Genomic DNA, 13,988 nt, shown 5'->3' with positions numbered 1-13,988 from the left:
TATGGCGGGTAATGAAGACATAGCCTTAGTCTAAGATCAGAGACAACAAGAGGCTACAGACAGATAGGGAAGCCTATGGAAACAATGAGAAGATATTGGTCAGCATGATAGGCAGACCATTCTTTTGATTGATTTGTTCCATTCACTATTATCTAGCAAACCTAGGGGGAGGGGTAGCTTAGTAGTTTGAGCATTGGTCTGCTAAACTCAGGATTGTGAGTTCGGTCCTTGAGGGGGTCTCCTAGGGATCTGCGGCAAAGTCAGTACTTGGTCCTGCTGGTGAAGGCAAGGGACTGGACTCAATGACCTTTCAGGGTCCCTTCCAGTTTTATCAGATAGGTATATCTCCAAATAAGTGTCACAGCATATGATTGACTAATGCATTTATCCATCCCATTTACAATATGTCTAGCACCAGCCACTTGAACACTGGATAGGAGAGGCTCATGGAACCATTGATTTGCAATTCGGGAGGTGAATTTTAAATCCTGGTACTAATATTTTCTGTCATTTACAAGCTCAAGGTTAAAGGCCTTATTTTCAAAGGGGACATCTCAGAACAACAGACATTTTATTCCCACCCATACGAACAAATGCATGAAACTGATTTGTCGGTGAATGCATGCAAACAGGTGTGCGCATGCAAAAATTTGCATGAACCAGATGAAAAATCTGGCGGTAAGAGAATAGTGATGAAGGGAGGCAAGTAATCTGAGCCATTTCCTGTGATTCTTTCGTTGATCATTCAGCCAGTTATTCCATTTTTAACAAACCGCATTGAAATGAACTCCCTCTATTAAAAGTACATATAACAAATAAAGGGTTAGATCTTTCTCTCCCTTATACTAGCTTTACTTGATGTAACTCTGTTGACTTAAATAAGTCATGTAACTCCTCATTTGCACCAGTATAAGTAAGTGGAAATTGAGCTCACCGAGTGATGGGAAGCAGACAAAAATAAGAAAAAATGAGAAGCATTTGACATCACATAGAGACAAGACTGTTCTCCAGGAACCACTTCCTGTGGGGAGGGAGGTGATTCTTCCTATTGGAGAAACAAAAGCTCTAGCAAAATCCAGCCACAGAACTTTCTGGAACAGAGTACTGGTCTAGCTGTTTTAGTCACCAGAGATACAGGCTCTGTGGAATGAAGACACTTTTACCTCTAAGAAACCAGTTCAAATTTGTCCCAGATCACTTGAGACAAAAGCTTTTTACTATCTGATGACTAGTGACCATTGTGAAAGGTTTCAATCCAGTTTGTAATGGTCTGGTGTCTACCACACACAGTTGGCACAACTGTTGGTTGTCTCACTAGGCTGACCAAGGCATATAGGCTGAGCTTCCTGCTTGCTCCCCATTATATGTGTTTCTTTAACATGAGGTGTAAGGTGTGTTGTCAGGACTGTGGAGAAGCTTGTAGTTCAGTTGTCTTTGTACCTGTTCTGTGAATAAATGTAACATAAGAATTGCTATACTGACCAATGGTCCACCTAGCCTGGTATCCTGTCTTCCAACAGTGGCCAATGCCAGATGCTTCAGAGGGAATGAACAGAACAGGTAATCATCAAGTGATCCATTCTCTGTTATCCAACCACAGTTTTTGGCAAGCAGAGGCTAGGGACACCCAGAGTATGGGGTTGCATCCCTGACTATCTTGATTAATAGCTGTTGATGGACCTATCCTCCATGAACTTAGTTCTTTTTTGACCTTCATTATAGTTTTGACCTTCCCAACATCCTCTGGCAACTAGTTCCACAGGTTGACTGCATTGTGTGAAGAAGTGCTTCCATTTGTTTTTTTTTAAACCTACTGCCTATTAATTTCACTGGGTGGCCACTGGTTCTTGTGTTATATGAAGAGTAAATAACACTTCCTTATGCACTTTCTCCAAACCATTCATGATTTTATACATCTCTAACACATCCCCCCTTGATTATCTCTTTTTCCAAGCTGAGAAGTCCCAGGCTTTTTAATCTCATCTCATATGGAAGCTGTTCCATGCCCTTAATCATTTTTGTTGCCCTTATCAGTATGTTTTCCCATTTTAATATATCTTTTTTTGGAGAAGGGGCAACCAGACCTGCTGGCAGTATTCAAGGTGTGGGTGTGCCATGAATTGGTAGTGTCTGTTGCCTGATCTACAAAGGATGAGGGTCTATAACAGATTCACAACTAATGAGCCTGGTTCTTTGGCTCAAACTGTAAAAACATTTGCATTTAGCTCTGGAGATCTGCAGTTCAATTCCTGATGTCAAACATGATGGCAGCTGTGACATAATCACAGGCTAACTGACTTCAGTGGAATTCTTGTCCTCTTAGACTTGGACTGCATTTGGTCATAAGGACAAAACTCTGCTCTGGTTGCACCTGAGCAAGCCTTGAAACACGGATCACACATCTCACTACAATGTTTAAGGGTTGGTCTTTATCAGTGAGTGGCCTTGTGTTAAGTGCAGCTCAAACAATAGAGTTATCACTTTGCTAACAGTGATGGGGTATGTCCAAACCTATTGGCTTTTTCCAAATGTCTCTTGGAATACTTGGGAAGATGGAATGAAGTGACTGGCTCTTCCAATAAAACCGTACTGATTTCTAAAGAGCGCAGTAAGATGCTGCAACAAAATTTCCTGGGCCAAATTCAGCTCTCATTGACAGCCATGGAATGAAGCGGAGTGACTCCATTCTTGCACTGGCATAACTGAGAGAAGAATCTGACCACCACCAATCTCTAAACCAAACACCTTTCTTTTTTGTTTTGTCCGCTGTTGGCATGTACGTACAAGTAGATATGAGCTTAGATTCATAGATTCCAAGGCCAGAAGGGGCCATTGTGATCACTGATTGCATGAAGTCCATGGCCCTGATTCTGTCTTCGCGTACACTGGTGTAACTCTACTAGCATCATTGGAGGAGAGGAAACCAGTGTAAGTGTAAACAAGTGTCATTGGAAGTGTAAACAAGTGTGATTGGAATTGGACACTGTGTGTGGCGGGGTGACATTGACGTAAAGCGCATGAATAATAATTTGGCCCCAATTCAGGAAAACACTCTAGCACATGTTTAACTTTGAGCATACTTTTAAATATTAAAGTCAATGAGACTAAAGAATATGCTTAATTGCTTTCCTGAATCGAAGCATTACCGTGCAATGGTAGAAACTCCGAGCCAGATCTGGTTCTCATTTATACCAGTGTAAGTCTTCTAGCCTCATTTGGATTTACCAGATGCTAATGTCGTTGATAGTGGAATTTATCTACTTAATGGTTTAAGTCTACTCTAAGTATGCATTTTTTTCTGCAGTAAAGAGAGTTCCTGGCAACCTCATTATGATATTTCTTAGCTGATGTGCACACACACTGTACAAGGTGTAAGGTTGCATCATCTTGGCTGGTTGATCATTTTGTTCCTCTTGCTAGATCTACGGTTATAAACATAACAAATTCAGATGTTTTGTTTTAAACAGTTAGGCTTTATAGAAATGCTTATCTCATTCAGACAACTTATCAACTGGTACTTAAAAAATAATTATATCATTTTGCAGCAATGGTGCAAAAAACTGCTAGTAACATGACCATAAGCTATAGCATTTTGTGCTAGTATGGTTGATTATAACAGTTGTTGGGTTTGGAGTTTGTTGTTTTTTTAATGACTGATCCCTGGTTAAATTATAAGTAGAGTCAGGATGAGCACTACCCTGACATCTGGTGGTGAATTATGGGAAGTATGGAAAGAATTTCAGGAAGTGTGGAATCTCAGGTATTTGCATTGGCACATCCAGCATAGCCCAAGGCAGCCTGGGATGGTTATTTTGACAGCTCTGGGATCCCCAATTTCTTTGTTATTGGGGCAGGATAAATAAAGTGTTGCCGCCTGATTATGCGAATGAGGAACTACGAGACTGCTTTATGACAGAGATATCTCAATATAAATTAAGTGACACTTGCTAGACAAGGGACATGGGTTCCAAAACCCAGTGAATTGAGAGAGGTTGGGGACTGGTGTGTGTGCCTGATGGTATGGGTCCCTTTTGAGGGCCTGGAACACCAATTGCACATCTTTCTCTCTCCACTGTTAAAGAGTAGAGCTAATTTTGATTCCATTAGGAGTCCATCTAAAGGCTGCTGAGCTGAATTTGTGTAGGGCCAATGGTGCACCAGCACCAGGGCTCCCCTACTATGAGCTGAAATCACTAAGAGTTGAAATCACTAAAGAGCTGGAATTACTGAGCTGAGAGCACTGAGTGCTGTGCTAACTAGTGGGGGAGCCTGAAGACCTATTGCTAAGCGGCTGGCAGAGTGGAGCAGTTTGCAGCATGTTGGAGCAGCCTATGGAACAGTGAGCGGAATGGAGCGGTTTGCGGGGACGGCTGGAGTGGCTCACGGGTTGGCTGGAGGAGCGGCACAGCTGGTGAAGTGGAGCTGGTTGTGGTGAAGGTTGCAGCAGAACTCCATGGAGAGGTGGAGCAGTTGGCCTTAGCCTATGTAAGGTGCCCCTTACCACTCTGTGTGGGCCCCACCACCCTGTGTGGGCCCCCCCCATTTCTACCCAGGTTGGGGGGGGGGTAAAACTCTGCAGATAAACTTTTGAACTCTGGGGTGGCACTGACCAGAGACTTTTGGGTTGTTGGACTTTGGGGTGATTGGATTTAAGACCCTAAGGGGGAAAGGACATTGCCAAACGTACTTGGAGGTGGGTTTTTGCTTATGGTTTGTGTTATAATCCTGTTTGTGGTGTTTCTCCAGTGTGATGCCGCATTGTTTCCCTCCTTTATTAAAAGGATTTTGCTACACTCATCAGACTCTGTGCTTGCGAGAGGGAAAGTATTGCCTCCTAGAGGCGCCCAGGGGGGTGGTATGTAAGTGTCCCAGGTCACTGGGTGGGGGCTCGAGCTGGTTATGCATTGTGTTATTGAAACAGAACCCCTGGATACTGAACCTGGGCCTTGTTGCTTCCAACTCAGAGGGGCAGAAGGGTTACGAATTGAAACATGGATCCAAACTGCACCAGGTTTTGAGCTTGCAAGAGCAAAACCACGCCAGTCTCTATTTGATATGAGCTAAACTGGAACCAAATATCTGAACTTCCTGGAAGTCTGGGGGGATCAGCTAAATGGGACTCAGATCTTGTGAATCCTGTCCTGGTCTGATGTGTGTTTGTGATGCAAAAACCAAAACCACTCACTGCTCTGGATGTTCATGTGTTCTTTTGTTAGATTCGAGAGGTCCTTTCAGAGACATAAGGGTATTTATTCAGGCAAAGCTTCCATTGATCTCAATGAGATTTCCCCCACCCCTGCAGAGTATGAATAATAATAAGGGGGCTCGGTACTCCTTCCATTGAAGTCAATGGCAAAACTCGTATTGCCTTCAGCGTGAGCAAAATGAGGTCACAAGCAGGGATTGAAGGATTTGACCTTTTGTCTAAAGGAGAGTCTTTGAATTCCAGATTTTGCTGCCTTTTGGGGTTTTTTTGAGGATAAAGAGCAAGCGACAAACAGTGCCAAGTAAACAGCTCCCAATAAAACCATGTCTGATGCAGCTGTTAGGATTGGCTTGCTGTGGCTAAATGTCAGGTTGAAGATGCTCTGAGAAGAGGAAGAGCAGAAAGCAGGGGTGGCTGAATAACTGAGAGTATGTCTACTTTGCAATTAGACTCCCATGGCTGATCCGTACCAGCTGGCTGGGGCATGGGGATGTGTATCTGCTTCAGCCTGAGCTCTGGGACCCTCCAACCTCACAGGGTCTTATAGCCGGGGTCCAGCCTGAGCCAGAATGTCTACACTGCAATTAAACAGCCCCTAGCCCAAGCTCTGCGAACCTGAGTCAGCTGGCATGGGCCAACTGTAGGGTTTTAATTGCAGTAGAGACATAACTTGAGAAGTGGATAGTCAAAGAGGCTTCATTGTCATTACAAAATAATCCTTGGCCTATGCACAGTGCCTTTCATCTGCAGATACCGCTGTGCATTATGTGTATTAATGAATTAAGGTTTGCACTGCCCGTGTGATCATCACCATCTGCATTTTAAACAGAGACATGGAGAACTTAAGGGGTTAGATTTTCATATGAGCTCAGGTGCCATTTAAGCGTCAAAATAAGTAGCCAGCTTTTCAAAAGTGCTCAGCCCTTGGCATGAACATTTGGATGCTGAGCTCTGTTGTCAATCTGGCAGCAAGTGCCACAATGAGGGGTGTTTTGGGAAGATTGGACCTTTCTTTAGTTTCTTGGATGGGAAGTGAGCTCCCTTGACAATCTGGCCTCAATTGTGAGCACCTGGACTAGAACTTGGGAGACCGGCCTCTGAGTCCCCAGCTCTAACCACAGCTCAGAAATGAGAACTAATCAACATTACAATATGTACAGGGAGGAGAACTGAAAATCTCGTCACTGGTGAGGCTGCTGCTGTTGCATCTGTAGACACAGTTGTGATGCCAATTTGCCCGGCTGAAGAGAGCATACCAATAGCAAACAGTTCCATTGGGTCATGTGGGCAACCCACAGTCCCAGAAGCCACGTTACTGGATAATATATGGGAAGGTGGAACTACAGTATTTGGTACTAGTGTCTGGGACTGTGAATTCAGCATCAACAAGCTCTTCAATGCATGCATATTATAATAGTTCTTGATTGGATTTTGCTAGCATGGTGTAATGAACTGACTTTGTGTGTGTAAGTTAATGAGGGCCCAGAGAGAAGGTAAGAGATCTGCTACTAACATTAGATAAAGGACTTTTTGATAAGTCAAATGTCTGAGAACAGATTGGGAAACCAGCAACTACTGGTCTCCAGTACCAGTCTGGATACCTGCTCTCTCTCTCTCTCTCTCTGTCAGACCTCAAGCAAAAGAAGTGGGAGGGATAGCACAGTGGTTTGAGCATTGGCCTGCTAAACCCAGCATCGTGAATTCAATCACTGAAGTGGCCATTTAAGGAACTGGGGTAAAAATCTGTCTGGGGATTGATCCTGTCTTGAGCAGGAGGTTGGACTAGATGGCCTCCTGAGGTCCCTTCCAACCCTGATAATCTATGTCTTTCCCATCTCTGTAAAAATGGGTCTAACAATCCTTACCTATCAGACAAGAGGTTTCATGACAATTAGTTACTTGGAGCTTGTGAAGGCTTTTTGAAAGCAGAAATGACTGTATAATAGGAAGGATGATGTGTGCTTGTCATGGAGTAAAATGAGTATTCTCAATATTTCCATATAGTGACACCACACGCATACATGGAGCACCCCGTCCCCATCTAGAAGGGACCTCTCTCCCTTTCAGCAGTAACTAGACTCCCTAATATGTGTTTGTTACCCCAGTAGGGCAGGGGGCAACCCCTCCCACATTGAGAAGCCCTGTACTGGAGGCAATGGCATACAGTCAGTTATATGTAAAAGATTTAATTTTGGGGAACCAGTTCTGACCTCACAGTGGTGTAACTCTGCTGAAGACAATGGGTTGACTCTGGATTAATGCCTCCCTACCTGAGATGAGAATCTGTCCCTTTTTGCAGGGGGCTAGTGAGTTGTTTTTATAAATATCATCATAGAGAGAAGGATAAGAAGCTTTGCTAAACCCCCATGTGAAATCTCTGCCGGTCTTGGACCTTGTGCTGCTCTTCCCCTCTGTGTGAATATATGTGTGGGAAGGTTTCATGGAAAAAGAAAAGCTGTAATTTTAGATGTTTGGATTCTTGTTCCAAAGGGATGAGGGGAGGGTGAAATTGAAACTGCAGCTTATGTGGAGAATTAAAAAGCAGCGCGTAACTGAGAAAACTGCCTTTTCCAAAACCACTTAAAACCAAGTCCAGTGGAACAACAATCACAAAGGCAAACATTTAAACAGAGAATGTAGTTTGCTGGCAACTGGCATATAACTGACTCAAGCAACTGGGTTTTAAACTCATTTCTGGCTAATGTTGTGTTTTAAAAAAATTAAAAAAAAAAAAGAAAAGAAAAGAAAAACCAACCCCAAGATTTCTCTCAGCTATGGAAAATGGCACTGTTTTATATAACAACCTACATACCATATGGGCTCTGTGGCTGTTTCTCATTTGCAGCTGCCTCACTGTGTTTAAGAAAAAAAATTATGAAAACCAGAGGCTTCTAATAGGAACATAGGAATACAATGCAACAATGGTCAGTAGGTGATGATTCTGGTAGAGAGAGGGAGTGTTGCCTAGTGGAAAGAGCACTGAACTTGGCCTTGGGAGAACTGGATTCAGTTCCTGGCTCTGCCACTGGCCTGTTGTATGATCTTGGTCAAGTCACTTTGCTGCTCTGTGCCTCAGTTTCCCCATCTGTAAATGACCCCCACACACCCTTTTTGTAAAGTGTTTTGAGATTTACCGATGAAAAGTACTGTCTTGGAACTAGGTATTATTATTAGGGTCCAAATTCTGATATCATGGAAGTCAATGGGAAAACTCCCACTGATTTAACTGATAGCAGAAAGAGCGCCCATGATCAAGTTTCATCTGAAACTATGGATTTACATGCAAGCCTGAAAGCACTGCAGTGTCATTGACTAAAGTGAAGAGCACACAAAGCCATGTAGCAGAACTATGGATCGGGGTCTCAGAATAAGAAAGTAAATCAAGTTTTTACTGAGTTGCTGTGAACAAAAATGAAACAAATCTGTGAATAATCCATACCCTGTGGCTTGGCTTTGCATTGCACTTAGTCAGGGAAGTGATGTCACGTCATTAACAGCCAGACCGGACTTGTATGCACCAGCTTCTGCATGTTGTGATGATTTCGTTTATGGCTCTCAGTCTGGTTTCCCAGAGAGGAGACATAACAGGGAAATGTTAGATACTTTTACCTTTTTTTTCAAAAGCTTATCCATGCCCAGCCCCAAACCTCCACATTTCTAGTCTCTTGGATGATATTCAGCTCAGCCTTTAAGAGGAATATTGTTGCTCTTTCAGTTGTAAGACTCTGTAATGGCAGAATTAAAAAAAACCCAAGCGAGTGGACTGAAACAATGTAAACTCAATGAGAGTATTTGTGTCAGTGCTCACCAGTGTTAGTAAGGATGGCACAAATCTATGCATGATAAGAAGACTTGCTGCGTAGGTTGTCTAGTTAATCTCACTGTTTTGCTGTTTATCAACGTAAAAAGGAAAAATCCTGGCTCAGTCCCAATTCAATAAAAATCAACGACAAATCTCCCTTTGAACTCACTGGGAGCAGGATTAAGGCCCAATTGGTGTGACCGTAGGCACCTCTATATTCGCACCCTACCCACTACTGCAATAATATCTTGATGAAATAGGCCCTGTGAGGTATCATATGAAAACTAATAGCATACTGGTTATTAATATCGCTGTAAAATGCATATATTAATATTATATGTGAAGTTGTGAATTCCCTCTGAATGATATTAGTAGGACATATTTAAGACAAGACAGTTTAGTGCAGATAAAGGTGATAAACAGGTCTGTCCTTGAGAAATGAATGTGGCTTTACCTAAGTTTACATGTTAGCTGTAACCAAAGCTATCGAACTAAACCACTGGGGGTTATCCTGCTCCTGAACTCGAGAGACAGAGAATTAACATGGCTCCTGTACCCCAGAGAGAGACATAAGACTGACTCCCCAGGAGGCCTTCTTGACTAGTAAGAAAAAGGCAATTTCTTTGGGACTACAAGGAGCAAAGAGAGACTCCGTGTTTATCCTTCATCTTAGGAGACAAAGAAACCAAGTGAATTGATCTCTGTGGTGGGTCCAGGCCAGTAAACAAGCTGGAAAGGAGACTGTTTGAGAAAGAAACCATCTTGAACAAAGACTGTATCTTGCTAGCTTGAGTTTTAGACTTTTGGATGCATGTTTTCATTTTTATTTGTTTGCAGCCATCTCTACCTTTATCTCTTTTACTTGGTATCACTTAATCCATGCTCTTGATTTACTTTTACTATAAACTAATTCCTTGCTGTGCTTGAAGGGAAGGGTATATTTACCCTGTTAAATTAATAAGCTGTGATGTACAGGCTCTTTAATAGAGCACTTATCTTCTGTCAATGTACAGCGGCAGGGGCTGTACATTGCAAAAAAAAAAATCTCTGAGGAGCTCGGGTGCTGGCATTCACTGATTGCCACCCGCTTGGTAAGGTTTGGGCCGGGAGAGCCTTGAGGAGTCTTCTGGTGAAGAAGACAGACTGGTGTGGCAGTGAGCTGGCAGACAGTCTAATCTCCAGCAAAGCTCACTCTTGCTGAGGTGGATAGGTAACTCTGTGGCCCACAGCGCTGAGTATTCCAGCAGCGTGTCACAGTCTTTTTTACTGCAGTGCTAGAGAATATACCGGTTATGGCTGAATTATAGGTCTAAGATATTTTACCTCTCATTATCACCAGCACAATGGAAACAGTGGTTTAGATTTAGGAATCTTTCCTTCCTTCCAAATGCATTATGTTCCCTAAATGCACTCAAGCTGATAGCTAGGCACAATGACATGGTGAGTAAGACAATGGAATCCACCCAAAATACTTGACAGTGACATAGATCAGCGCTAACCCTGGGTTATTTGCTTACTGCCAAGTTAAAGGTCTAATGGAGCTGCCATATATTCTTGTCAAGAAGCAGCCTCAAATGCTCAACTTAAGTATAAATTATATGCTTCGCATTTCAAAGTTGTGTCTGAGATATGATGCAATTTCCACCGCCCACTCCCTAACCCCACTTTAAGGAAACACAGAAAGGAGTTTTAGTTGCAGAAGTTTAGGTCTAGTTTTAGTTGTAAAAGAAATGATGAGATGAACAGATGTATAACAATACATTAGGCTGGAAAATAATAAAGCAGTGGCCTAACTATATGAAATTAAACTAGTATTTCCTGCAATGATTGTTTTCCCAGATCAGGAAGCGTCCTGCACCACTGGAATGAAATCTATTTTTTCGTAGAACATCTTGCCCACAAGTTCATAAGGTAAGAAATGCTCTTTTTGCTGATAAACCCAACTGGATGATGTGAGCTGCTAACTCAGGGTCAGATCCCATGTGGTGCATAAGGAAGTATACTGATTCATACGAGCCGACAGTCAGACCGTAGGTCTTTTTAAGAGATTGAGTCCTGTTCATTTTTTTTATGCAAGATGCCTCACTGATTTCAATGGTAGTACTCCAGAGGTGAGCAGCAATTGTCACAAATGTACTGAGCCCCTGAAGATGAGCAAATAAATCACTTCTATCTCTAATTTCCATGGGTCAGATTATACCATCCTGTGGAAGTACCATGGGGAGGGTAAAGATACTTCTGAGGCTCTCAGCTGCCATGCGGTGGGAGAAGGGAAGTGGAGTTTGCCTCTGCAGGAAGCAATCAGGAGCAATGTCTTTCCAAACCCCTTGAATGTTCCAGTAGCTGTGGGGTGAGCCTGTGGGTCACGAATCCAATGTGAGAAGTGAAAAGACACAGGCTAGTCTCCTTGCACCTCCACACAGTGATAAGGGGACACTGAAATGTACAAACTTGCTTCTGTGGCATAACCTCCTTGTGGAAATTATGCAAACAGGAATGGCATTCACTTCTAGAGGGAACTGCTTAGGAATTTCCATGGTTTTGCAAGGAGGAATGAGACTTCATAAGGCTCCCATCTGCTGATTCCAGCTGGCTCTATTTAGGCCTCGATCTTCTTATGATTACATTATTATTATGGTAGCAGTCACAGGATCCAGTCAAGATCGCACCCCAATTTTGCTAGGTGCTGTACATACATCTAGTGAGAGAGTCCCTGCCCTAAAGATCTTACAAGAAGACAAGATAGAGAAAGGGTTGGAGGGGAGCAGTGGTACAAAGAAGAGTCATTGCAAGGAGCCAGAAGGGTAAAGCAAGAGAGACGAGAAATACTGACTAGGTGAATGAATGGAGAAATGGATTGCAAATCATTCGCTTACATTTCTGTCTATTCTCTGTCTCCAGCCCCCAGCTGAGGATGTCATTCATTGTTTTCTCAACTAGAGGCTCAACTCTAATGAGGTTAACTGAAGACAGGTAAGAAGAATTTGGGGCTATAGCACAAAGCAATGTCCTTCCTTTTTCACTTTCTCCCTTTTTCTGGCTAGTAATTTCTGGTTTCATATCCAATACTCTAACTTTAAATCACTTGGCTGTACTTAACATCTGATATGCATGTTAGGCTCTTAAAGGAAGAGCCAGTCGAAAATTTAATCAACGTCGTCGTTTGGTGGAAAATTGTTTTTTTCCCTCTAGAGAGTGTCTGCTTTCCTTGAAAATTTTTGATTCTTTTCATCAGAAAAGAAAATTTAAAAACCCAAAATTTTCAGCTGAAACCCAGAGACAAATATTTGAAATTTTCTATGGAAATTTCTTCCATCCTCCCTATCCCCCCTCATTCATTTTCTGTCCAGAGGTTCGCCTTTGTGTCACAAAACCTGGCTTTTGTTTAGTGTTTCAGTACAGAGGCAAAGGGCTGAATGGGCTATGGAGATGGGTGACTGGGGAGGGAGGGGAAGCCAGTAATTTCCCCCTCCTTCCCCCACCATTGAGTCCCAGTGAATCCTTTCCTTTCTCTTCTACTTTAATTTCCCCCTATACCCCATCTTGTTCCCAATTCCTACCATGTTGTTTCTCTCTTGCTCCTACTCCCAGCTTTATACCATCAGTTATGTTACCACTGGCTCTTGAAACTGTTTCCCCTCTACTTGGCAACCTAGGTGAAGTAACCACCTCCTTAAATCTGCTTCTTCTAGGATAATTCAGTACTTGGGTTGCCTCATTGACTATCCTCCTACGCCTTCCTTTACCTGAACTGTTCTCCCATGCCTTTGTAATGATCCCTACCATGGGTTCTCAGCAGCTGGGACACTGAGCATCAAAGCACAGACCTCTGCCCCTTGAGCAAAAAGGAGCAACTCCATTAGCTGGCAGCAGTAATAGGCTAATCTTTTCTAGAGAATAAGCAGTTACTAGAGAGGGGATGCTTCACAAGTGTGTTACATCTTGTCTTGTCCCCACTTTCCCCATCTATCTGAGCGTGCAGATTCTTCATAGCAGAAAAGAGGTCTCACTCCAGTTTTGTAAAGCATTGTGTAAACTTATCTCACTCGTACCTGATTTTTAATAGCTCTATATTAATAAAGTGAGCCAGTATACCAATCTGCAGCCAGTTGAATTTGAACATCAGAAAGATCAAGTTTGGAGCAATTGTTTTGAGAAGGATCTTCTTTGTGTGGGTAAATGCAAGAACACCAACAGGAATTCTATTGGGGTCTTGCTTTCTCTAGAGGATTCTGAGTAGAACTAGGAATGCAGGGTGGGAGGGGGATCTAGCCTGTGGAAGGATAAACTCTAAAGACTTGGGCTGAGATTTTTCAAAGCTATCTAAGGGATCTGGATACCCAGTTTCCATTGTAGTTAATCCAGATCCCTTCAGGCAGCTTTGAAAATCTCATCTTCAGAGAATTAACCCTCTACTTCAGGATCTTATTCTCACCTTTCAGGAGCATTCATGGAGTTTACTCACCTCTGCCCTAGGGGCGAGAGAGCAAATGGACAGAACAAGAGTGTCTCTGTGCAAAGTGTGGGAACTACGGTCAATCTCATGAGAAACATTTGTAGGTGGTTCCTTCACCATTCAAAAAAAGGAACCTCCCCCCCAAATAACCTATTTCCCCCTGCCGTAAACCAAAGCACCCTGACAGCAGGTTTCATAACTGCCTAATAGCAGAGGAAGCACCTGTGTGCCAGATTTGGACAGCTGAATATGTGCCACTTCTGATCTGTCTGAAGTGCACATGCTGGTTGCTTGACTTTGAGGTTATTGAAAGGGGAAGAAAGGGAGAAATGAGAGAGAGACATTGTTCCCCCATCATGTCCTTAGATTTCCTTCCCTTTTCTCCTTGCTGGAAGGGGAGGAGCGGGGTTGCTTTCACCACCAGTGCAGAAAAGCCCAGCGCTTTGCCAAACATCATTTTTCTGATCTCCAGTTCACCTTTTTTCAGAAACTTTGTTTGGGGTCTGTGATGGAGTAGGGGCTGT

General features: G+C 43.0%; 1 protein-coding gene across 2 annotated transcripts in view; it reads left to right on the top strand.

Moving 5' to 3' along the window:
* Positions 1-13,988, top strand: part of ANTXR1 (ANTXR cell adhesion molecule 1) — a 194,068-nt gene that overhangs the window by 6,117 nt on the left and 173,963 nt on the right. For both annotated transcript variants that reach the window (XM_030551979.1, XM_030551980.1), the window contains exons 2-3: positions 10,848-10,919; positions 11,910-11,981. In XM_030551979.1, the coding sequence (XP_030407839.1) occupies positions 10,848-10,919; positions 11,910-11,981 (144 nt within the window). The remainder of the gene's footprint in view (positions 1-10,847; positions 10,920-11,909; positions 11,982-13,988) is intronic.

The sequence above is a fragment of the Gopherus evgoodei genome, chromosome 2 (assembly GCF_007399415.2).
Source record: "Gopherus evgoodei ecotype Sinaloan lineage chromosome 2, rGopEvg1_v1.p, whole genome shotgun sequence".
NCBI classification, from domain to species: domain Eukaryota; kingdom Metazoa; phylum Chordata; order Testudines; family Testudinidae; genus Gopherus; species Gopherus evgoodei.
Note: the sequence above shows the minus strand (reverse complement) of the source record. Positions and strands in the feature narration are given on the sequence as shown.